Source organism: Podarcis muralis, chromosome Z (assembly GCF_964188315.1).
Source record: "Podarcis muralis chromosome Z, rPodMur119.hap1.1, whole genome shotgun sequence".
NCBI lineage: Eukaryota > Metazoa > Chordata > Lepidosauria > Squamata > Lacertidae > Podarcis > Podarcis muralis.
Window position 1 is genome coordinate 13669120 of NC_135673.1, and position 25897 is coordinate 13695016.

At 45.6% G+C, this 25897-nt stretch overlaps 1 protein-coding gene across 3 annotated transcripts in view; it reads left to right on the forward strand.

The window, feature by feature from the left end:
* LAMC3 (laminin subunit gamma 3) overlaps nt 1-21811 on the forward strand; it is a 65333-nt gene extending 43522 nt beyond the window's left edge. For all 3 annotated transcript variants that reach the window (XM_077922583.1, XM_077922584.1, XM_077922585.1), the window contains 14 exons: nt 1445-1598; nt 2826-2968; nt 4503-4681; nt 5983-6127; nt 7157-7362; nt 8087-8163; nt 8782-8916; nt 9577-9715; nt 10578-10730; nt 13581-13683; nt 15226-15425; nt 15785-15931; nt 17061-17160; nt 19473-21811. In XM_077922583.1, coding sequence (XP_077778709.1) covers nt 1445-1598; nt 2826-2968; nt 4503-4681; nt 5983-6127; nt 7157-7362; nt 8087-8163; nt 8782-8916; nt 9577-9715; nt 10578-10730; nt 13581-13683; nt 15226-15425; nt 15785-15931; nt 17061-17160; nt 19473-19723 — 2132 coding nt within the window. In that variant the 3' untranslated portion in view covers nt 19724-21811. The remainder of the gene's footprint in view (nt 1-1444; nt 1599-2825; nt 2969-4502; nt 4682-5982; nt 6128-7156; nt 7363-8086; nt 8164-8781; nt 8917-9576; nt 9716-10577; nt 10731-13580; nt 13684-15225; nt 15426-15784; nt 15932-17060; nt 17161-19472) is intronic.
* The last annotated feature ends 4086 nt before the right edge of the window (nt 21812-25897 follow it).

Here is a 25897-nt window from a genome sequence, read left to right on the forward strand (position 1 = left end):
ATGATATTTACACATATATACTACCTGAGCCTACGATGGAGGGGTTCACAGCATCAACACCCCAAAAGGGTCTTGTTTCTCCTACAGTTGCAGCCTTGGATTCAAACAGAAATCAAACATTGCTCTCAAATGTTGCTCTGTCTCTCTCTCTCCAGCTTGCTGCTTTACTTCTAGGTCACATCACTGCAAATGTTCAACTCCCAACTTTGCTCTTGATTTTGGTCATTAACATAGATAAAGAAAGGAGTCTATATTTCTTGGAAAGTATCTCTTTTCATTATGCCTTTATCACCCTCCTGTGTCTGGAGAGATGCTCTGACATTGGCGTAGTTCAGATATTATTTCCCCATTTTTAAAAGAAAGAGGGGGCCCTGTGTCCTGCCCACTTCCACGTGGGCTTATTGGCGCGACACCTTCAGTGACTCTCCCATAACATGGAAGCCGCAAAATATGGAAACTGAGAATTCTTTCAGGCTGCATCCAGTCTTCCTGGATTTCCTGTGCTAAATGGAAATTGTAGCAAGAGCAGTGGGCCCTGTTGCTAACGTTGGTGTCCTGGTGAATGTCCAGCCTTGCTGCCTTCTGGAGCTAATCCTCTTTAAACAAATTGATGTTTCTGGACACTTCAAAGGCAACTAAAAAGGAAAAATAATCATAAAATTATGGTTTCCACAAAATCATAAATTACAACACAGGTGGGAAACCTCAGACAACACTATCTTAATCATTTTTAAAGGAGTGTTTTTGCCTGGCCTGGATAGAGAGGGATGTAAATGTGTGTAGAAACAACCCTATTGTAAAAAGGTAAAATTTGCATTCATTGCCCCACCTTTTTTTGCTTCTGGCCCTGGCCACTTCTATGAAGCGGCTCTAGAACAATTGCATATAAGGACATATCCTGTTTTGGGGGGCCAACATGCCCATCCAGGCGGATTTTTACATTTTAATGGAAATGTCCGGGTTTGGGGTTTATTTTATTTTGTTTTTTGGTTTTTTTGGGGGGCATGCACATGCTTGGGAGGGCACTGTGCCCCAGAAGCGCCACAGTGTAGTGAGGCCATCGCAGCAAAGAGCAAAGATCAGGTAGGAGCTGGGGTCCCACCTCCACTTGGCCTGGCAGTGGCTCAGCCTCGGTCTGCTCTGCATGCCGTGGCCCACTGCCAGGATGGAGTATCCATTTGTATCTGGCCCTTGGAATGTTGAATGCAATAGAATGTGGCCCTAAGGCCAAAAGAAGCTCCCCACCCAGGTTTAAAACAATAAAAACTATTTATTTTTTAAAAAACAAAAAAGCCAGCATAATGGAAAATTTAGATTTTAAATGCACACAACAAATATGGGTTGCTTGTTGAATGGGGGGCCTGGGTTGTGTCAAGACCAGTAGGTTTAGCCCACCAAGTATTTAAGTGTAAGAATGCATTTTCCCTCCTCTCATCCTTCCTAGCCTGCAAGTGTAACCCTGGAGGCTCTACCAACGGAGCAGCGACTTGTGATGATGTCACCGGTCAGTGCATCTGCCTCCCGCATGTGACTGGGCGGGACTGCAGCCAATGCCAAGCAGGTTATTATGACCTCCAGCCAAGAAAGGGTTGCAAAAGGTAATCAAGTGGAGTGGGTGGGAAGGAAGGAAAGGGTGGGGGAGAAAATGATTTTTAGAGAAAAATCAGGCAGGGAATATGTAATATAGGAGGAACCTGGCTTATATTGAGTTAAACCATTTGGTCCATCTAGCTCAATATTGTCTACACTGACTGGCAGCAGCTCTCCAGTATTGCAAGCAGGTTTTTCTCCTTGCCCTACCTGGAGAAGCCAGAGGCTGAACCTGTGACCTTCTGCATGCAAAGCAGATGCTCTTCCTCTGAGCTACAGCCTCTTCCCGTAGCCTAGTCTGTGGTTAAACATATTCTGATTACTTTTGTGCTGCTGATTGGAGTTCAATATTGTGACAAATATGCCCTAGTTATGGAGCTGAACAACCTCGTCATACATACTTGCTAAGATTTCTTGCTATGGCACTGAACTTTGTCTTTTATTGATAATTATAGTATTTGTTGTACTTTCCTTAAAGGTTTTTCCCATTTTGGGGTTGTTGTTTTTTCAAAATTACTGTACTAATCGATTGTAAATGAAACCTCACAGATATTTACAAAACAAAACTTAATTAAATTTATACACCACTTGACTGTAAATAGAACCTCAGTGTTTTATTGATAATTTTAATTTTTTATAAAAAATTAAAATTATCAGCAAAACACTGAGGTTCTATTTACAGTCAAGTGGTGTATAAATTTAATTAATTAGGGCAGGCAGGCAGTCCCATAGTTTTAACACCACATAGGATGCCCGGTATCTTTTCTGAGCCAACTTAACCAATCTTAACAGTGTGTGGTTGAGAAGGACCTGGAAGCAAATCTTAGTGCAGAGCAATGGTTCTCAAAGTTTTCCTCTGGGTCATATTTTCAGAATAAACATTTGCTTGTACCACTTCTATTTTTATTGATAAGAAATACATTGGAAAACAAAAAGAAACAACTCGTAACATTGTTGGATTTTGAAAAGCTATCTTTCCATATTCTGCAAATAAATAAAAATAATATTGTGATGGCATAATCTACCCTACTACCTTGAGATGTTTGTTATTTTCCTTTGATTGTCCTTGAATCTTCCCGCCATACTTGCCATCCTCTCTTGCCACACCATTGTGGCAAACCACACCCTTTGAGAACCAGTGGCACAGAGACAGGATTATATGAGCAGGCCATTGAGTAACCTGGTTCTAAGCTGTTTCTTCTTCTCTCTATCTCTCCCTCTCTCCCCCTCCTCAGTTGCCAATGTCACCCAGTAGGTTCTCAACACAGCCGCTGCCACCCGCTCACAGGGCAATGCTCTTGTCAACCTGGTGTGGAAGGTGTGTCATGTGATCAGTGCCAGGCTGGTTTCTTTGGCTTCTCATTCCAAGGATGCCGAGGTAACTCCAGTGCCTGATTGAGCGTCTTCACAGTTTGCTATAATGTCTTGTCATGGATGCAGGGCTCTCTTTCTCTTTGGGCTTCCTCCCTGCACTCCACTGGAATGCAACTGATTAAGAGGATCTGCCATAAAAGGATGGGGTGGAGACTGATAAATTAGTCACAATGTGGAATATCCTGCAGAAGAGCCTGGATCAGGTTAAAGGCTAGTCCAGCATCTCATTCTCACACTGGCCACCAGATGCCTGTGTGAAACGGCAAGCAGGACCCAACAGCACTCTCCCCATTGGTGATATCCTGCAGGGGCGCCAGTTTGAAAAAAAATATGGGGGGCAGGTCCTAGCAACAGAGGTACCTAGAACTGGTGAGATGGATTCTTCCCTACTCAATCCACTTTTTATCCCTAAAACAGTTCTGTGAGGTTGATTGTTTTCAAAAACAGCAGCTGGTCCAAGGCTATTCTGAACCCAACTCTCTCCAAGCCCAAGTTTCTAGGCATCTGGTAGTCTCCCCCCCCCCCAACCCAAATCAACAAGTGCTTGCTGCAAAATTATGTATTTGCCTGCTTGGGCATATTTTTAGGACACCTTATTTCGGTGACAGTAGGCTTTAATTTAAATTGCTTTTAAATATTGTGATTCAATTGTTGTAGTGAGCCCTGGGTCCTTGGGGTAAAGGGTAGAAAGAAGAGGAGGAGGAGGAGGAGGAGGAGAGATTTACCCTGCCCACTTATGGGGAGGGTAAATGGTGAAATGATAAATAAGAAATTATGTTGATGGTTTTTGCTCTCTTGCCATCCAGCAATCCTTTGACAAGTTCGTTTACAGGGCTTGTTGGGAAACAAAGTCTAAAGGTAGAATAGAAAGAAAGGCAGCAATGCCCATCAACTTTGGGTCCCTCCAGCCCCGTCAAACATTTTAAGGGGGGGACAAAGGGACCTGAGTTCCCAGCAGCAGATATTCAAAGGCTTGCTGCTTCTGATGGTGGAGGCAGAACATAATCATCATGGCAGGTAGCCACTGATAGCCTTATCCTCTATGAATTTGTCTAATCTGCTTTTAAAGCCATCTAAGTTGGTGCCCATCATTGTCTCTTATGGGAGCGAATGAACTATGCATTTTTACCACATAAATTACAGTGATATTGAACACCCTGCAGGAATAAGTGGCCCTGAGAAATATTAAGAATCATCTGAGCTGGAGATACTCCATTGTCCTAAAAAGAAATCTCACTATTTCTCTTCCCACCTCTGGAAGCCTCCCCAAAAGCTGGAAAGGTGGGATGTTATTCCAAGTTAGACCACTGGTCTGTCTAGCTCAGTACTGCCTGCACTGACCGGCAGTGGCTCTTAGGGATTTTAGACTTAGGGGTCTTTCCCATTCCTGTCTAGAGATGCCAGGGATTGAACCTGAGGCCTTCTGCATGCAAGGCAGGTGCTCTATCACCAGACTATGTCCTTTCCCCTTCTATTCCTCCTTCCCATGCATGCTGTCTCCAAATTAAGAGTCACACATATTGTTTTCTTACTTCCAGCCTGCAACTGCTCCCAGCTCGGTTCTGTCTCCCTCCAGTGCCATGACAACAGCACATGTGTGTGCAAGCACGGCTTTGTGGGGTACAAGTGTGACCAGTGCAAAGTGAACCACTTCTATGACCCTGGGAGCAATCAGTGCCTGGAGTGCCCTATTTGCTACAGTCTCGTGAAGGAAGAGGTAAAACCCACCGCTTGCTTGCTTGCTTGCATCAGCCAGTCAGTCAGCCAATCAGCTAATCAGACATTTTAGTCAGATTTGCTAAATGTATAGTCAGCCAATTAACCCCATTAAAAACAAAAATACTTCCTTACTATATTTCTAGACGACTGTCCATCCCTTAAGATCCCTGGTATCAAAACAACAAAACAACAGCAACAGCAATAGCAATCATAAACCAGTTAATGCAACCAAACATGTAAATCAACAATTATGATAGCTGTATTTCTGTGGGCAAACACAGCATTTCATTTTGAGCTGGTCTCACCAGCCACTCAACTCAGAACACCCACCAAAGCCTGGCTGAACAGCTAGGTCTTAAGGCAAAGGAAGGTGCCATATAAACTTCCAAGTGGAGGGAGTTCCAGAAGTGGGGTGCCGCTGGTGAGAAGGTTCTATCCCATGTCACTATACAGTAGACCCAACACTCTTTAGCATATCTTAGGGCCTGTTCAGGTTGGCATAAGAAAAGATACTTCTTCCGTTATTTGGGTCCCAGGTTTTTAAAGTATTTCATAAGTTAGCATCATTGGACCCAGTAACATATATGCAACCAGTACAGCTCCTTTAAAATTGGTGTTGTATGGGTGTGATTGGCTACACCACTCAGCGCTCTAACAGTTGCAGCATCTGGACTGTCTTCAAGGGTAGCCAGCCCCATGTAGAATGCATTGTGGCAATCAAATTAGGAAGTTACTACATCATGAATTACTGCGGCTAGGCAGTAATACTTAAATTTAGGTAATTTAGTCAAATTTATGGCTAGTCAACCAACATTTTTGTTGATTTAGATGCATTTATATACAAATATGAAGCAGCATCTGGTTATGTGTGATGCTAATTGGCCCCTGTGATATTGCCAAGAACCAGGAACAGTTTAAAAATTTGATAAATTTCTGGATTGAATACATGTATTCATTTCTAAGACTGTGTTGTTGAGTGGTAGTTTCAAGTTTTACATTTTCGTATTGCCCTTTTTATCTCTCATCATTTCTGAGCTTAAGACATTTTAGACAAGCATTTGCCCAGGAAAGTTGCCTAAACTTAATAAAATAAACTATTTTCTACCCTTTGCACTGTACCACTGTCTTTTACTATCATGTCTGCATTTCTTCCCAAAAGCCATCTTGTTTCAGCCTCATTTCCTCTGCAAGCAGCAAGTTGTGGAACCCAAGCTCAGGGTTGCACCGTGAGGCTGTCTTTTTCTATTATGTATGTCTTCCCTGAAAAGCCATCCCATATTGTTCTCTTTCTCCCTGCAGGCAGACAATTTGAAGGCCAAGTTGACAAAGATGGAGTCATGGTTGGAGAAACCAAATTGTGGCGTGATGAGGGCACGTTATTATTCTGCCATGCTGCGGGATTCACCACGGGGTGACACTCTCCACAGCCGTTACCTGTTGAAAGGTAAAGAGATTGGGTGGGTGGGAAAGGGGTCTTCCCTTTCTGTTGGAGCACATGAAATATCTAGAAGGGACCCACCAACAGAGAATCCTCCCAAAGCAAACTAGCAATTCAAGAGTGTCCTAGGATTTGCCTTGAAAAAGGTCAAGTATATGGATGAATGGATCATTCTGTGTCTTCTTCATGTGCATTTCACGTGTGTCCATCTGGTTCCACACCTTGCTCAAAAATGGGAGAGAAAAGGTGATTGGCAGGCCTACAGTCTAAAAGGCACAACAAAAAGGAAAAGGAATTGAGATTGAGGAAGACAACAACTAGAACTGATTTTTGCTTAAAAACAGTGCTTTTCTTCTAGAAAAAGGGTTCTGGTACTCACCATGAAGTTGTTACAGTAATTGCCACACTTTTAACCAGTGCTTTTCTTCTAGAAAAAAAAGGTGCCGGTACTGTGTACCCTTGAGAGCCCCCTGAAAGAAGCATTGGTTATAAAGTTCCCAGAAGTGTTCCTTCTGCCAGGAAGGAAGCAAACAAGCTCTAAGGAATGTAAGAAGCTACCTTAAGCCATTGGGCTGCCAAGCTCACTGTTGTCTACACTGGACAGCAGCAGCTGTCTCAGGTTTCAGGCAGCCCTACCTGGAGAAGCTGTAGATTGAACCTGGGGCCTTTTGCATGCAAGGCAGATGCTCACCCACTGAGCTACAGTCCTCCCCCAGCCCTTACAATGCCCTGTAGCTGGTCATTCTTTCACCAATGGATACAGCCAGGTTAGTCTCTCCCTAGCCATGATGTTTTTCCTGCGAGGCAGAGGGAGCAGCTTCCCTTGGTTCTCTGGTCAATTGCAGAGGCTAAAATGTTGTACCCTCCTGCCCTGCACTCTATGCACAATACGCTATGTACCTCTTCACTACAAAGGAGTTGATCCAATACACGCCCCCCAAACATATCCCATAATGCTCCATATCCAGCTTTTCTCTGGCACAGCCCCAAGCATGTGAAGTAGCCATTGCAAAGAACTATTTTTGTCCCCTGCAGGTGCCAAAGTGGCTTTCCTAGAAGAGCTTGCTGAGCTGGAGAGCCTAGTGCATGATGCAGAGAGCCGGCTGAGGAACACCAGTGAGATTATGGGCTGTGACAACCAGAGTGGCACCAAGGGCTGCCTCCTCCTCACTGACATCCTGCCCATCCTGCAGTCCACACAACAACAGATCCAGATGGCCACCGACACACTGGATGCCATGGTACCACACCGAGAGTTGAGCTGGCATGGCGCAGAATTCAAAAGCGTCCATGGGCAAAGGCACAGCTCGCCAAGTGCCAGAGATCAGCTGATCACTGTGTGCTGAAGGCTGGTCCATTAGGGAGAACAGGGCACTGCCCCACTAACCTCAGTCTGCCCTTTTCCATCCCCGCCCTTCCTGCCTTCTTACTTACAACCAGTCCAGAGGGAGGCCACGCCTGTCAACTTTCTCCTCCTTAGTCTCAGTGTTGCCCATAGAAAAAATAGCAGGGTGATAGGGACAAAACTAGAATGAGTTGGCTCCGCCTCTCATTGTCTCTGACTCTGCTTCCTGTTCCACCCCACCAGCCCCACTGACCACCAGATACCACTGTATCTGGAATTCGTAGAGCACTGTCCGCTGGGCTTCACAGATCCTGACAACTGGCTGATAGTCAGAGCTTATGAAGCCTGATATACAGCTACGTCTTTACCTGCTGCACGCTTGGCATCATCTCAGAAGGCAGTGTAGAGCAGGTGAGCTTGGCCAGAATGGACTGGCAGGCCAAATGGGGATTCTGGCAGGCTTAATCAGGCCCCTGAGCCAGAGGTTCCCCATTGATGTTCTAGCCCCACATCTTGTGTTTATGGGAAGCTTGCAAGGAGTATATTATTTTCAGAAGTGTATTGCCAGAGAAGAGAGTTTTCTCCAGAAAACCAGAGGATTTTCCCTCTTTCCCTTAAAGGAGTTTCCTGCTGAGATGTCGCACCAGCCCACCAACTGGACCCACCAGGCACAGGAGTCTAGAGTGCTGGCCCAGAGGTATGTTTCACATATTCACAGTTGAATATACAAGTTCCAACTTAGAATGGACTAATGTGTTCACTGATTTCAGTGGGGTGGCCCTGAGTACGATGAAGGCTGCGTACACACCATATGTTTAAAGCACATTCCTCTGCCCCCCAAAATCCTGAGTACTGTAGTTCACCCAATTAATCAACTAGTAGCAATTGGACAGGGATGTGGGTGGCGCTGTGGGTTAAACCACAGAGCCTAGGACTTGCTGATCAGAAGGTTGGCGGTTCGAATCCCTGCAACGGGGTGAGCTCCCGTTGCTCGGTCCCTGCTCCTGCCAACCTAGCAGTTTGAAAGCATCTCAAAGTGCAAGTAGATAAATAGGTACCGCTCCGGCGGGAAGGTAAACGGCGTTTCCGTGCACTGCTCTGGTTCATCAGAAGCGGCTTAGTCATGCTGGCCACATGACCCAGAAGCCGTACGCCAGCTCCCTCAGCCAATAAAGCAAGATGAGCGCCACAACCCCAGAGTCGGCCATGACTGGACAAAATGGTCAGGGGTCCCCTTTACCCTTTACCTAGCGATTGGACTGGTGAAATTGCCAGCAATGCCAAAGTCACTCTGTTTTCTCTCTTCTCTCCACAGCCATATGGAGGCTGCAGCCTTGGTAGAGGACACTGCCCAAAAGGCCATGCTCCTGTCCAAGAAGAGCTACCACCTTCTGCAGAGTATCATAGAGGACAATGCAAACCTGGAGTTTAGGGGACAGATGGAAGAGAGGTGAGCTCTTGGGGATGTAGTCCAGCATCCTTTTTCCACAGTGGCCAAGTGGGTGCCCAAATGCAAAGCCTGTAAGCATCTGCAGTTATCATATTGTTGACCCTGAGTTACACTGTTCTCAGTTCTAGGAGGCAGGAGATACAGATATACAGTATTAGAAACATCTTAATTATTAGCCAATCAGTGCTATCCGCAGCCATTTTTTCCTGCAAGCATGCAGACAAGTGTTCTCTGACCCTCAACAAACCTTAACCTCAGAGAGGAACTGATATGTTTAGACTGAAGGCAATGAGGATGTTTTCAGTCCAGCTCATCTGCTCCACAAATGTTATGGCCATCTTCATAAGCATATAATTAACATCATATGAGGGACCATCATAATTTGCTTCAAGTTTTGATCTAGGCAAAATGAGGTGCAAAAAGAAAAGAAAAACCCAGCTCCTTAATTGTTTTGCTAGTATTTTCCTCTTTGATGTCAGCTTTAAATTTTGGTTTCAGGGACTCTGAAATAATGACTGGGAGTTTTGAATCAGCAAAAATGTCCCCTGGTCTTTCTCAGGAACTTCCATTCCCAGACCACGTGATTGTGTATGCTGCATCAATTTTCTATTTCTTTTGTTGCCCTATTGGCTCACAGTTTCCTTTGGCATCTTCTCACAGCTACCAGAGAATCCAAAAGGCACAGGAGGAGCTTGGCTTCCAGATGGAAGAGGCTACAGCCAAAGCTGAGGAGACTTTTGCTTCAGTCCATCAGGGCAACATGGCAAAGAACCTCACACAGATCAGTGTCATAGAGCTGGTGAGCAGTGGGGAATAAATGTGCACTAAATACACCCCCTGCCCCCTTTCACGGGACCATGCCACATAAAAAAGGGTGGAGGGAGGTATGCCATGGGTTGTAGCCAATGGCAGTCCTACACAAAGTAGACTCATTGAAACCAATGGACATGACTTATTCCTATTAGTTTCAATAGATTTACTCTGAATAGGAGGTAGCTGAATGCAACCCAGTGACTTTGGGTTGTGGGGATGAACTTTAAGAATCTGGGGAATGGCTCTTACCTTTAAAAATGAGGTGGCAAAGGTTTTTCTCTCCCCCACATCCCTCATTCTTGTGAGGAGTCTATTTGGCTGTTATTGGCTGACACAGTTTCCAATTTAATTATAGTTTCCCCTGGAAACTTTACTAATACCCAGGTAGAAAACTGTTGTTCACTGATTGCTTTTTATAATCTCCCATTGCTGTTTTACTAAGGGTATCATACCATTTTTACTAATTTGCTTTTATTCTATGGGGTTTTTAGTTTCATTTTTGTACCTCGGGTTACATACGCTTCAGGTTACAGACACTTCAGGTTACAGACTCCGCTAACCCAGAAATAGTACCTCGGGTTAAGAACTTTGCTTCAGGATGAGAACAGAAATCGTGCTCTGGCGGCGCGGCAGCAGCAGGAGGCCCCATTAGCTAAAGTGGTGCTTTAGGTTAAGCACAGTTTCAGGTTAAGAACGGACCTCCGGAATGAATTAAGTACTTAACCTGAGGTACCACTGTATTGCCAGTTTGAAAGCCACTGAGTGGTGGCAATGACAACAACAAACCATCTTGTTTGGGTCAGATCGCTTAATAGAAATTAAACTTCTTCTGGCATTTCTTCCTACAGCACCCCTTGGTTCAGCAGGCTGAAAATCTTACTCATTGTGCCAATGAACTGGAGCACCTGGCAGAACAGAAGAAACACCTGGTGGCCAATGGATCTCTTATTGTAGAGGCCAAACTGGAGGGCGTGGCTCAGAGGATGAAGGAGTTGGAACAAGTGAGTTACTCTCTGCTTGGGGCTGCATCTCATTTCTAACCAGGACAATTTGCACTGGCAGGAATGACACAATTCCCTCTCTTCTTCTGGCTGAGTGCTGTTGTCTGCATTGACCAAATGGCAACACTTGTCCACAAGAGGGTGCTGCTATACAATCCTAAAAAGTACAAAATCCCTCTCAGTGTTCTGGCTGAGCGCTGCTGTTTACATTGGAAAAATGGCAACGTGTGTCCACAAGAGGGTGCCATTCACTCCTGAGATTGCAAAAACAAATCTTATAACAAAGCATCAAAATAAATTGAGAGATTAAAATGCAATCAAACTGGCTTTAAAAGGGGATTAGACAAATTCATGGAGGATGAAGGCTTTCAATATCAACCAGCCATGATGAAAATACTCTGCCTCCATGGCTGGAGGCAGTACCGCTTTTAAATACCAGTTACTGGAAATCACAGGAGTGGAGAGGGCTCTTGTAGACAGGTGCTGCTTGTGGGTGGGTTTCCCACAGGCATCCGGTTTGCCACTGTGAGACCCAGATGCTGGGCTAGATGGTCCACTGGCTTGATCCAGCAGGGCTCTTCTTGCATGCTTATGTTAGCATAACTACAGTATATCTTAAAATTATATGTACTACCAGGGCTGCTGCACCAAACAGCTCTGCAAGCCTTTGGGAGGCAGAGATGCAAGAGGGCATCAAAGGAGGGATGGAAGGAAAGAGGGACAGAAGCCAGGGCTGCCCACAACACCCCTGACCATCATTCAAGGCACCTCAGGGTGCTACGAATGAATGAATAATAATCGTGCACAGAAAAGCTTTTAGTTTATATACTACCCCCCCCCACAAGGAGCTCAAGGTGATGTACATGGTTCTCCCCTCACAGCAACCCTGTGAGGTGAGGTAAGGTAAAGGTAAAGGGACCCCTGACCATTAGGTCCAGTCGTGGCCGACTCTGGGGTTGCGGCGCTCATCTTGATTTATTGGCCGAGGGAGCTGGCATACAGCTTCCGGGTCATGTGGCCAGCATGACTAAGCCGCTTCTGGCGAACCAGAGCAGCACACGGAAACGCCGTTTACCTTCCCGCTGGAGTGGTACCTATTTATCTACTTGCACTTTGACGTGCTTTCAAACTGATAGGTTGGCAGGAGCAGGGACCAAGCAACAGTAGCTCACCCCGTCGCAGGGATTCAAACCGCCAACCTTCTGATTAGCAAGTCCTAGGCTCTGTGGTTTAACCCACAGCGCCACCTGCGTCCCGTGAGGTAAGGTAGGTAATGGTAAAAGACCCATGGATGCTAAGTCCAGTCAAAGGCAACTATGGGGTGCGGCGCTCATCGGAGCTGGCGTTTGTCCACAGAAAGCTTTCCAGGTCATGTGGACATCATGACTAAACTACTACTGGTGCACAGAGAACCGTGACGAGTGCCAGAGCACCTGGAAACGCCATTTACTTTCCCACCGCATTGGTACCTATTTATCTACTTGCACTACTTCAAACTGCTAGGTTGGCATAAAGTTAGGCTGAGAGGCAGTTACTGACCCAAGATAATATTCATGGCTGTGTGGGAATTCAAACCCTGGTCTCCCTAGTCCCAGGCCAGTGCTCTAACCATTACACCTCCCTGTCTCTCAACAGAATAAAAACAACCAAATAGCAGCAGGAAAAATTAAGACAGTAATCATGTTAGTAATGGGCATATTGCTCTGAGCTGCTTTTCTTAGGCAAGTGGAAAACAAAGGAGGTCGTCTGCCATGAAAAGCCCCAAAAGTGACATTGGCAAATCTAATTTAATGATATTGAATCCTGAAAATGACCCTCGGATTCCCTCTCTCCCAGCTTGACTGAGAATGCTTTAGGATCAATGCCAAAATACTGACCTCATAAGATTCTCCAGGATCCTCAGAACATAGCTAAAACAAACCTTGAGGAATATTTATACAAATGAATGAGTTGGAGGAGGAGTTGTTTTCTGGTTGCATACATGGCTTCAACACTTATCCATTTTGCAGATGGGGGCACTGTGGTCTAAACCACTGAGCCTCTTGGGCTTGCCAATCAAAAGGTCAGCAGTTCGAATCCCCGTGACAGGGTGAGCTCCCGTTGCTCGGTCCCTGCTCCTGCCAACCCAGCAGTTCGAAAGCACGTCAAAGTGCAAATAGATAAATAGGTACCACTTCAGCGGGAAGGTAAACGGTGTTTCCATGCACTGCTCTGGTTTCGCGAGAAGCAGCTTAGTCATGCTGGCCACATGACCTGGAAAAACTGTCTGCAGAAGTGGACAAACGCCGGCTCCCTCGGCCTGTAAAGCAAGATGAGCGCCACAACGCCAGAGTCGTCCTCGACTGGACTTAACTGTCAGGGGTCCCTTTGCCTTTACCTTTATGCCTACAGGAACACGTGTGAAGACCTCCCTCAATTGAAGCTTCCACAGTGAATGGGAGAGCTCTCAGTGCACATGGTCCAAATCACCTGCATTTGTAAAAAAAATAATTGCTGGATCACTGTGAATGCATTTTGGGACTACTATTACAATTAATTGTAGTCCGACCTCTTTCTTAACAACCACTCTCTCACTCTCTTTCTTAAGAGAATTTCTTCATTTTTGTTTAATCAAGGCTGTTCAGGTCAAGCCAACCTGTGTTTTAATCTTTTAATCCTTACTTAATTATCTTGTGAATGTTTTTAATACCTGTTTTTAAGTGTATTTTATTGATAGCTTTAAAGTTTTAATTTTTGTGTGTGGCTCGTTAGAGGTTTTATTATAATTAAACAGTATATAAACCTTGTGAAATAAACAAATAGGCAAAACAGGTGGGGGTAGAAAACCCTGATCCTTTTTGTTTTTTGTAGCTATGGCAAAGGACAAATGACGCCCACACACAGGCATCCTCATCGCTCTCAAAGGGGGAGGCTGTGCTCTCCGAAACAAAGACCTTGTTGGCTACCTTGGATGGTAAGAAAAGAGTGCCTGATCAATTACCTCCTTGATGAGTAGGCTACCTCGATTTATATCTAGATCAGCCTTGGCCAACCTAGAACCCTCCATATGTTTTTGGACTGAAACTCCCATCGGCCCCTGTGAGGACAGTGATATCATAGAATCACAGAGTTGGAAGGGACCTTGAGGGTAATTTAGTCCAACCCCCTGCAGTGCAGGAATCTCAGCTAAAGCATCCATGGGAGATGGCCATCCAACCTCCACTTAAAAACCTCCAGGGAAGGAAAGTCCAACACCTCTCATGGGAGTCTGTTCCATTATCGAACAAGTTCTTCCAGATGTTTAGTCGGAATCTCCTTTCTTGTAAATTGAAGCCATTGGTTCAAGTCCTACCCTCCAGAGCAGGAGAAAACAAGCTTGCTCCATCTTCCATGTGGCGGCCCTTTAGGATACTTTTGTTATCCACCGGTATTTCGTTTCCATTCTTGAGGTGGGAATAGAGTAGAAGACGATAATCAGACATCCTGACAACATGACCAGTCCAACAAAGTTGATGTTGAAGAACGTTAAACTGTCTGTGTAGCAGTTACACAAATGCATGCCTACTGTTCCGTAAAGGTAGATCTTAATTCTTGTCACCCACAGAAAGGGATTGACCCTCCTATCTCCCAGCTGGAAGCTTCCCTTTCTTATCTCAGCCTCCCACCCTGGGGGAACTTCCCTTCCCTGCCTCTCACACAGGGTCCTTCACCAACTAGCCATCACCTTCATTTGCATATAGTGCCCTCATTGACTCATAAAAAAACAGAAGCAAAAACAAAGAAAAGAAAGAAAAGAAAGAAAAGGAAACAGGAAGATAAAAATAATACAAGAGTGAGAAAAGAAAGGGGAAGAGAGAGAGAGAGAGAGAGAGAGCACTTCTTATTCTCAATCAGTATAGATAGATGATAGATAGATAGATGATAGATAGATAGATAGATAGATAGATAGATAGATTGATTGATTCAACGTATTCAGTCCAGAATGATATCCAGCTACTCCTCCTTCTACTAGGCAATATTTTCCCAGTCATCAGACCCAGACGCCTCAAGTCAATTCCTTCCCTTCCACACAAAAAGTTTAAAAGGGGTTCACCTGTTGTTGTTGTTGTTGTTGTTGTTGTTGTTGTTGTTAATAAGTGCCAACAATTGTCTTCCTCCAGTCCAGCATAACAACTTTACCTCCAAAAACTTTAACAACCCTTCATGTTGAGAAACAATAAATCCTTCATCTTTATTCATACAGGAGTCTCTCCACTATGGTCATATATTAAAACAGTAATCTATAGTTATTTGCTTATTGTATATTCATTAATTCAAGCCCAGTTCAATATATTCTGTTCCCATTTCCCATTGGCTGCAATTTCCATCCTAAGTTTAGCAAAAGAAAAAATAAATATCCTTCCATTTTAGCTTCTTCAAACCATAGTCCCCCAGGTCCCATGCACTAACCATTACACCACACTAGATCTCAATATCATAATCAGGATAACCAAGCTCTTTACTCCCTCACCATCAGGGATGAAGAGGTTGGGTGCACGTCACAAGCGCCAGTCTGCCACAAACAGGAAAATGACAGTTGTGCGGGATCGGGCAATAGCAGAGGCCCAGAAGAAGACCAGACAAGCTCAGAAGATTCTGGGAGATTCCTTTTCAGTCTCTGCTGAGGCCCAGAAAACTGCCAACAATGCAGAGTTAGTCGCAAAGGAAGGCGCTAAGGTATGAACAGCCCACACCTGTGAAGTTTAAGGCCTACTGTTAAGTTCAGCCCACTTCTCCTGAGGGGTGAGGTCTTCAAGAGGGGCACAGGGCTTGCCTGGGTTTGGTTTCCTTTGGAAGGAGTTCCCTGGGGGTTTCTCAGGGCCCCATATTATTTGTGTTCATTTACAAACACACAGGTTGAGCATAGAGGCTGCAGCAGCCCACAGCACCCAGTAGGCTTCAATGTTGAATGGGGATTTGAACCCTCAGGTCCTAGCGTGATGCTCTTAACCACGACCCTGCCTGCTATTTCTTTTAGATTTCCCACCCTCTAATGACCCATCCTCCTCACCTGTTTTTGTCATCCTCTTCAACAGAAGGCGCGGGACACGCTCAGAGAAGCAAAGTGGGAGAAAAAGCGCGTGGATAAACTTAAGGCACGTGTTGCTTTGACCATGGCAGAAGCCTCCAGGCAGAAGCGCGAGTCTGAAGAACGTGGCAACGACCTCGCTGGACCTGGACAAGTCAGTGATGCTTTGGATTCATTAGCTGAAGGGGGTGCACTGCTAGGGTTGTTGAAGGACCACAGCTCAGGGGCAGAGGATCTCCTTTACATGCAGAATCCCCAGCATGTCCAGGCAGGGCTGGGAATGTCCCCTGCCTGAAAGCCTGGAGAGCCACTGCCAGTCAGTGTCGGCAATACTGAGCTAGATGGACCCCAGTAATCTGACTGAGTATAGGGCAGCTTCCTAAGTTTCCTGTGCTATCCCTTTTTAAACAGCATGACCCCACTTTCCATAAATCTTTGGTTTACTCTGAATATTATTTGTTTGCGCCAGGGATGGGGAACCTTTTCAAGCCCAAGGGCTGCCTTCCTTCATGTGCAGCTTTTCAGGGGCCGAATGCTGATGGGGGATGTGGTGGGTGCGGGAAAGCAAGAGGCATCATTCCAGTTCAAGGACATGTGAAATCATTAGAGGAAGGCGCAGAGTAGGGCCCGTGAGAGGTGTGGCCTGGGCACAGTCCCAATGACCAGATAGGGAAGCCTGCGGGATCCACTTTTGCCCCCTGGCTCATTTTACAACATGGGCTCCATGTCTTACGTTGATATATCTCTAGAGCCATATCCATGGACTGATCGCCTATTTCAGGGTGGGGGCACCTTTTGCAACCCAAGGGCTGCATTCCTTTGTGGGGAACTTTTGGCGGTGGGGGCCTACATGCCAGAGGCAGATGTGGCCAGAGGCAAAACTGGGCAGAGCCACAGATGTGACCTGTGCCTTTGTCAGGAGATTACATACTAGCCATCCAAAAACCAGAGGTTTGGACACACACACACACACCATACATCTTTCCATCCAGGCAAGCGAGAGGCATGACCACAGTTTAAGGATGCATTCCAGGGAGGCAAAAGCACTTGGAGAGGTTGCAGAGAATGCCTGGAGATGGGTGTGTGGCAAGGAGAGCAGGGCAGGGCCTGAGGAGAGCCCCAAGAGCTGGATAGGGACAGGCCTAGAGGGTTGCTTTTGTCCTCTGGGCCCGAGATTCCCCAGCCCTGACCAGGACACTGTCACACGTGTCAAGGGGTTAAAAGATACCTTTGTGGTCCCTGCCAATCCTACAATTCTAATGCATAGACAATCTCATTGGAAGGTTGCAGCGGAGATGAACGATCTTGAGAAGAGCCTGCGAAATGCCCAGGGCTCCTTGGAAATGGACATTGCGGCGCTGAACAGCCTGCTCACCAGTCTCGGTGAGCAACCAACACCACTTGGCTGTTTTTATTTCCATTGAGTGTGGTCTGAGAATAGTTGGTTGCAAGCAATTCAAGGAAGCGCAATGAACCTCATAAGTCCAGAGAACAAAGCCGGCCCTGTTGTTAGGCAGAATGAAATGAATGCATCAAGCAGCTGATGGGAATGGCAAAGAGCAGCAGTGAATGGCAGAGCTGTAAGTGGCCTGTTTTGTCCATTTGCAGGTGCAGATTGGATTCAAACTGCTTCTGCAAAGGTGCTCACTGTCTATGTTGAGCTTTATAACGTCAGGTGATTGACAGGTCAGCAGCTCCACCCACCTGCCATAGTTGGTTTACAGGGTGTGTGTAGGAGAATGAAAGATCTGGCATGCCCGTCAGATCCAGTTCCTTGCTCCTGCAGTAGCATCCTGGGCACACCTGTGATGCAGCTGAAAGCTCAGCACTTCCTGTGCCAACCACAAGAGGGCAGCCTTTCCTTTAAAACTGGTCACCTTTTTTTCATAACGGTTTCTAAGAACTACAGTGAACTTTAATCCTAATGTTGCAATCAATAGCCTTTGGGGATTAATGAGTGTTTGCCAAATGTTGTGCCTTGAACAAAAGCCTGGCAGGTAGAAATTAAGCAGGCAGACTTCTCCCCTGCCACCAGGTCCATGATGGGCAAAGCTTTCTGCTCGCAAGGCTGTGGTTAAGGGCTCTGAGGGATATCTCAGTCAGTAGAGCATGAGTCTCTTAATTTCAGGCAAAAGATTCCTGCATCACAGGGGGTTGGACTAGATGACCCTAGGGTGTCCATTCCAACTCTACAATTTTATGAGCCTATGAGACAGAAGAAATCAGGGACTCTGAGATAGATACCTGAGCCTTACTTAAAGCTGCAGTATATTTTACAGATTTATTATTAGGAACACCCTCCAATGCTAAAAGATGCATGTCAGTTGAGCAAAGTGTATGGAAAGGTGCCCAGCTTTTATATTTGGGAGTTGTTTTTTTAATCCTTTAGAAAACACATAAACTGCTTGATAGAAAAAGTTCTCCAAATAAAATTGGTACAAAACACAGCTAAACTCAGCAGTCCAATTAAAGACAAACATACCTAAAACCATCACCATCGAAACAAATATATTTTAAAAACCCAAATATATGGAGAGCCATCATCGTTAAAATCAAAGATAAAAACCAATAAAGCATTTAAAACACCTAGAGGTATCTAGATTGCATATCTAGGTACAAAAAAAAAGTTTTCAGCAAGTGTCTACAACAATATAGTTAGGGGGTATCTGTCTATTGTCAAACTGGGAATTTTAGGAACAAGGCAGAAGTTGCAGGATTGAGTCCAACTAAGTCTGAGGGCTTATCCACACTTACCTTTTGCCTCACTCTTTCTAGGCACAGTTCTGCGCTCAAAAGCTCAGTTTCTTGTGGGTCGTTCCCCCCCCCCCCCGGATTGCCATTTGCTCCACTTGACCTTTAAGGAGTGGATTTTTGCAGGGAAAGCTGTGGAGCAGGACAGGCAGCACTCAGGCACAGCATTCTGTGCCTGGAAAGAACAGAGGAAAGTTAAGTGTGGATAAGCCTTTACTCAGAGTAAGCCCATTGAAAACTAATGGACCAAAGTCAATCATGTCCATGAACTACAGTGGGTCCACTCTGTGTAGGATTAACGTTAGATATGACCCTGCTTTGAGGAACTTCAAGGGAAAGAGAGCTCATGAATAGAGGTTTCATTTATACCTCTTGCTAGGATTGCTACCTGAGAGGGGAAGCTTTGTGCCTTTTAAGTAGCTGCATTCGCTGGCATAGGTTCACCAGGTCCCTTCACCACATTCTCAGGAGCTCTTGTCAGAAAAAGACGCAGAGAACCACACTCTTGCAGGGTAAGGAGTGGTGAAGGTGAACCAAACAGTTTAAAACAAATGGGCTTTCATTTGTAGGGTGCAGGATGTGAGGGGGGGGGAGTGCGGGGAAGCCCCATGGTGTAAGTGGAAATCTTCGCACTAGCAGGACATATTAGTTGGATACCCCGCTTTATGCTCAGGGAATATGTTTCTTTCCTGTCTATTATTATGCTTTAAATGTGGATCTTCCTTGCATTTTTCTATTTGATCTTCAGCAGCAATGTTTCATTTTTATATTTGGCCATGTTTTATTTTAGCATATTATAAGATTTTAGTTGATGTTTTAAAGTAGTAAACTGCTTGGGGTGGGGGCAGAGAATGTGAAGTGGTATAGAAATGATTGGAATAAATAATAATACATAAATGTGTTTCTCTTTCCTATCCCCACCCCTTACCCCATTCCCTGGCCAGGCAACATAGACCACAGTGCTCTGTCAGAAGCTGCACTGAACTTGAGCCAAACCCAGCTGGAGCACTTGCAGTCAAACCTGGCGGGATCTGGTGCCCTGGGCCAGCAGCTGAGTACCTTGCAGCATGAGGCTGAAACCCAGAGGGAGAGGATCGAGGCCTTTGAGAGGGACTTGGCGGAGATCCAGAGCGACAAGCAGAACCTGGAATCCATCCTCCAGAGCCTGCCCAGCAGCTGCTCCAGCAGGAAGTGACACGGCCTCCTTAAACGTGCTCCAGAGCACCATCCCTGGCAGCGCAAGGAACTGAAGGCTTAAGGAACATGGCGCGGAGGGAGGGAAAGATAGATGAAGGTCAATACCATGGAGAAAATGTCAGGATGTAAGAGGGATTTGATTCAGTTCGCAGTTAAAGGCAAATCTACCCCACTGCGCTTTCTGAAACAATATACAAACAAACACAGCCACCCTCCCAAAATTCACACTTCTCCAAACTTTGCAGTGCAGTTCTCCAGCCAAGTAATGTGTACAAAAATGCACAAGCTTGGGAGTAAAGTGTGCCTAGGAATGCATGTACAGTAGTACCTCCAGTTACGTAACCCTCTGGTTTCGTAAACTTCGGGATGCAAAAGCGGCAAACCCAGAAGTATTTGACTGGGTTTTGCCACACGCACATGCTCAGAAGCGGTCCTCAGGTTGCGGAAACTTCGGGATCCAGCAGACCTCTGGAACGGATCCCGTCCGCAACCGGAGGTACCACTGTATTGGTGAAAATAACATACAGCAATGCATTGTATTAGGGAAGATTAGTTTGCAAAAAATGTGCATGTTCGGGAGAAATTTGTACTAAAATGCCAATGAACTTTCACAAGGACTTTAAAATAAATTGCAGATTGGTGTGTAAATGCAGAGAACTGAACTGGAAGAAAGAGAAAGGGAGAAAATCCAAAATTGCCAGATCCACCCATTTCCTAAGGAGATGTTCCCATGGACAGACATTGACAAATGAGTCTAAAGGGGGGGGGGGGCAGAACAGAATGTTATGTAAGTTTAACAGTGTACAGATGATAGCGTTGAACACTGCAAATAGTATTCAAATTCTTTTATGAATTTCACCAGTCATTGTCCTTATGGTTGGTTGGGGGTTTTTTTGCAGCAATAAGTAAAACCTTCAACAAAATATAAAAAGTTTAAATCCTCAGGAAGACATGTTCAGTGGTGTTTCTGTACATCATTTTTGGGAATCTGCCATTGTCTTAGGTCAAAACCAGTTTTGCAGGTCTTTACAGAGCTTCAGACTGTATTGTGGAAAAGCCAAAAACTAACGCCCTATAAATGCGATAAACACTTTTGTCATTAAATGGTGGACATCTGATGGATGGCACCCATGGCAGATAGTACAATTTCTTCCAGTTACTATGCTTGCAGTTTTGGAGCTGTTTTTACAGATTTTCACTCTTTTCCTCCTTACCCTCTGCCCCAAAACATGTAGCCCTTAAAAGGGGAGTAAAAATGTGCAATTTCCCATAGCCATGGAATTGACTGAAACAGAAGTCGCGTGATTGACTGAACCTAAATATGCCATGCAACCTGGTCTAGTTTATTTCCACTGCTCCATTGATTTAGAGTGGGGGTGTGGGGGAAGCAGCTGCAGTAAAGAAGGATGGGGAGAACCCTCTTCAGCAATTCTTCTTCCCTTTCTTCCCATTACCTTGTCAAAATATCAGTTCCTTGGATCAGAGCTAATGACACAGAAGTGGTGAAAAAGAAGATTCACCCACTGCTTGGCAGAAATAACTGTCTGTAAACAGCCTCTGCCAATCCTTTTCCACCCAACAGTTCACTTCGCCACAGAATTTCTGCCTGTAGTGGAGGCTGCCCTATTTGGGTGAATGGGAATCTGCCCAACCAACCTCAGTCTGCTCCCCACCGGACCTCACTTGGCTGCATTTTTCCTTGCCTCCAATCCAGCAGGTGGCTCTTCCTGTTTTGGGTTTCTCTTCAGTTTCAGTGTTGCCCTTGTAGAATTCTGCAGGGAGAAAGATGAGGGAAGTACTAGAATTAGCTGGCTCTGTCTGTCATTGACTCTGGCTCCACCTTGTGTTGGGCTCCCTGCGTTCTGCCCTAGCAGTTGCAGTGGGCACCAGCCACCATTTCTTCTCTCTGACCTTTGACCTGAGGACTCATTAGTCTGGCTATAATGCCAGCCTTTGCAGTCCACAGATGACAGTGGGCCATCAAATCAGTTTCAAACAGGTGCTTTTATTCCAACTGATTTCTTTCAAATGGAAAGCCTTTGGAAAATTCTTGTCTTGGTTTTAAAAATAGAGGACTTGATGTTTATATGGCTGTGTGCTGTGTGAATGTTTTTAACAGGTTTCTTTAAATCCCAGTTCACCTTTGAAGATAGCAGGTCATCAATGTTTACAAATATCTCAGCTTTCATAATATGCTATTATTAATCATCATGGCAAGGTAGGGATGCAGGTAAAGGTAAAGGGACCCCTGACCATTAGGTCCAGTCGTGGCCAACTCTGGGGTTGCGGCGCTCATCTCGCTTTATTGGCCGAGGGAGCCGGTGTACAGCTTCCGGGTCATGTCATGTGGCCAGCATGATTAAGCCGCTTCTGGCGAACCAGAGCAGGACACGGAAACGCCATTTACCTTCCCGCCAGAGTGGTACCTATTTATCTACTTGCACTTTGACATGCTTTCGAACTGCTAGGTTGGCAGGAGCAGGGACCGAGCAATGGGAGCTCACCCCGTCACGGGGATTCAAACCGCCAACCTTCTGATCGGCATGTCCTAGGCTCTGTGGTTTAACCCACAGTGCCACCTGCATCCCACTAATACAAATCTATTAAAATGGCACTTTAAAACAATCCATGAACTGAAATGTAGGTATCCTTTGAAATTTGCACTTCTCTGAATTTTGCACCTCAGTTATGCAACAGTGGATGTGTATATTAAGGGTACATGTGAATAATAACGCACATATTAATGAAAAGCATGTGATGCACCGATATAACTTCAGTCCCTGGCAACTTCTATTCAGAATCATGAGGACTGAAGCCTTACTTTATATTTTGATGAAGGACAATTATTCAACCACAGAGCATCTACTTTGCACAAAATAAAGGCCCTGTCCTGGCTACCACTTATGAATGCAATGCATGGACTCTCAACACAGTTATTGCCAAAGACTTTATTCCAAAATTCATTAAGAATTTTGCCCAAACATAGACACAAGGCGTATGGATCAGCAGTTATATCAGAGCTCTGAGGTCCATGGTTAGGAGGAAACTAATATGTTGTCCCCACACTTGACATGCCCCCTGACATGCCCTTTTGAAGAACGGGGTGGGCACAGTCATTTGTATGGGATCCATCTGAAGCCTCAGGACTGGGCACACAAACATGCATTCCTGGGTCTGCTCATGCCAGCACTCTCTCCTTGACAATGGAGGTGGAGTCAATGCATCCAGCTCACGGTCCAATCTGGTTGAAGGTGCCTTTGGATGGGCATCGGATGGCACTGAGGCAAGACTCTTCCCAGCATCCAGATCAATGTTGCCATGACCACTGGACTCCGCCCTAAGACCCAACTCCTCCCGCTCTGAGCAGCCCTGCCAAGAAGTCTCCACAGGGCTCACTCACAACAGCCTCAGGTTCACTTTCCAAGTAGGGATGGGAATATCCCCTGCCTGAATCTGTGAAGAGCTGCTGCCTGTCCATTCAATGAGCCAGATGGACTAATGGTGCAACTCAGTATAAGGCAGCTTCCTGTGTTTCCATTTAATTCAGTCCTTGCATGCTCAAGTTTGCAAGTTCAATCTTGAGAGAAGGCTGGAAGAGAACCCTCTCTGGAACCCTGCAGTGGGGCTGCCAGTCAGTGTAAACAGACCAATGGTCTCTGTTTAAGGCAGCTTCTTACCTTCCCACATGCAGCAGTGCACATGCATACCTTGTATAGCTGGTCTTCTTGAGTACAATAATCCACTTTGAAATATTAGGAGTTAGGGGAAAGGGCATTCAGGGCCCTGAGATCATCGAACCCCAAGCATGCAGGATTCTTGAATCACACATTATTCACAAAACCTTTCCTGGAATGTGTTGTCTTATTTTGGGAGGGGGGAGGAACTAAGTCCATTGTGATTCCTTCTTCCTTTCCCTGCCTCAAGGACAGTTTTCCAAAAGCAAACAGTGTTACAAAACACAACAAACAGAACATTGGATTATCGCACAAGCAGATTCTGGTTTGAAGGGAAGCAGTCTCTTTGCTGCTTATGGGTTGGCCTCCAGAGGGAAATTACTAACACTTTGAAATCCTTACACAAGCAGTGTTAGATCACAGCTGGCTTGTTTGTCCTGCTCTGGAGGAGCCAAGGTCAGAGTCCGCCTCCAAACCTGATGTGTTACAATAGCCTACCTGGGATTTTGGCAAGTGCTAGCAGGTCTTTGCTGTCTGACATTCCGCCCAGTGAAAATACAAGGTAAGACTCTAGTCCTCATGATTCTGAATAGGGACATGGGCAGCTGCCTTGTACAGAGTCAGATAATTTGTCCATCAAGCTCGGTATCATCTACACCACTGTTTCCCAAACTCGGCTCTCCAGCTGTTTTTGGACTACAATTTCCATCATCCCTGACCATTGGTCCTGATAGCTAGGGATGATGGGAATTGTAGTCCAAAACAGCTAGAGACCCAAGTTTGGGAAACCCTGGTCTACCCTGACTGGCAGTGGCTCTCATGGATTTTGGGCAGGGGTCTTTCTCAGCCCTACCTGGAGATGCCAGGGATTAAACCTGTGACCGGCATGATTTCTGTTTGTCATTGTTTATATTAATTACATAAAACACTTCCACCCTGTTATAAGGTGCACACACATAGCAAGCCTGAAAAAAACATTGACCATTGGTCCCTGAAAAAAACAGACTATTTTAGTACACAGAACAATCCTGAAGCCATCTTGGGTATCTGAATGTCCCCAGATATTTTCCCTGCAGTAAAAGGAAGTATGTTGGAAAAACCTTTCCCATATAAATTCTTCAAATCTTGTCAAAGGAGCATATTTTATGTAAGAATAGGGGAGGTCTGTGACATGGTTTCAGGAACTAGGATATTTAAAATTTCAAAAGAGTGCCAGGATAAGGCAATCAGCAAGCATTATCAAGTCTGAGAAAGGAGACAAGTCATGCACTCCTTGTATAATGCTTTTGGGTGGCTTTTGGCTTAAGGGGTTGGGCAACTTCTAAAGCCTTTAAAAGACGTTTGGGACCCACCTTTGTTCTGGGTCCTCACCTCCTTGCAAGGGTGAGGGGAACTGTTGCTACAGAAAATAAATATATTCATTGCTTTCTTCTGCTGGTTCTGCCTCCATCCATTCTTCTCTGATAATGGACAGAGGGGATACAAAGTCCTTTGGGAGTTTGGCTGTAAAAGCCAACCCCAATTTTTCATATAACAACACTGTTCATTCTACATGAATACAGTTTGCATTAGTTTGCATACAGTTCAGATCCCATTTGGTTCATAATCTCTACCGTTGGTTTGTTGGCACTCGGTTCCTACCCGTTTAGAATGCACTATTGTCCATCCGTGGGACACGGGTGGCGCTGTAGGTTAAACCACAGAGCCTAGGACTTGCCGATCAGAAGGTTGGCGGTTCGAATCCCTGCAACGGGGTGAGCTCCCGTTGCTCGGTCCCTGCTCCTGCCAACCTAGCAGTTCGAAAGCACGTCAAAGTGCAAGTAGATAAATAGGTACCGCTTTGGCCGGAAGGTAAACGGCGTTTCCGTGCACTGCTCTGGTTCGCCAGAAGTGGCTTAGTCATGCTGGCCACATGACCCAGAAGCTGTATGCCGGCTCCTTCGGCCAATAAAGCGAGATGAGGGCCACAACCCCAGAGTCGGCCACGACTGGACCTAATGGTCAGGGGTCCCTTTACCTTTACTATTGTCCATCCAGAAATAAAGTTCCTGGTCCTCATGATTCTGAATGGCAACATTGGGAACTGCCTTATGCTGAGCCAGACCCCTTGCTGCATCTAGCTCAGTTCCGTCAGTGCTGACAGGCAGCAGTTCTTCAGGGCCTCAGACAGGCCCTATCCAGAGATGCTGGAGACAGACCTGCAGACTTCCAGGTACTCTAACCTCTGAGCTACAGCCATTGCCTTCTCTGGTTCTTTAAGGCAAGCTGATGAACCCTTAGCACCGCTCACTCCAGAGATGAAACAACAGCCAGGTATGTGGTGCTCTCCCAAAGAAGATGACATCCAGACCTGAGAAACAGGAGTCTTGGGGGAGCATTGGGTTGTGTGTGGTCTGACTCAGCCACTAGGGTTCCATTAACATGAGGGACCGGGCCAGGTGGGGAGAGGCTGCCAACTCCTCCCTTTGTTTCTGGCGAAGACACTAGGCCCAAAGAGG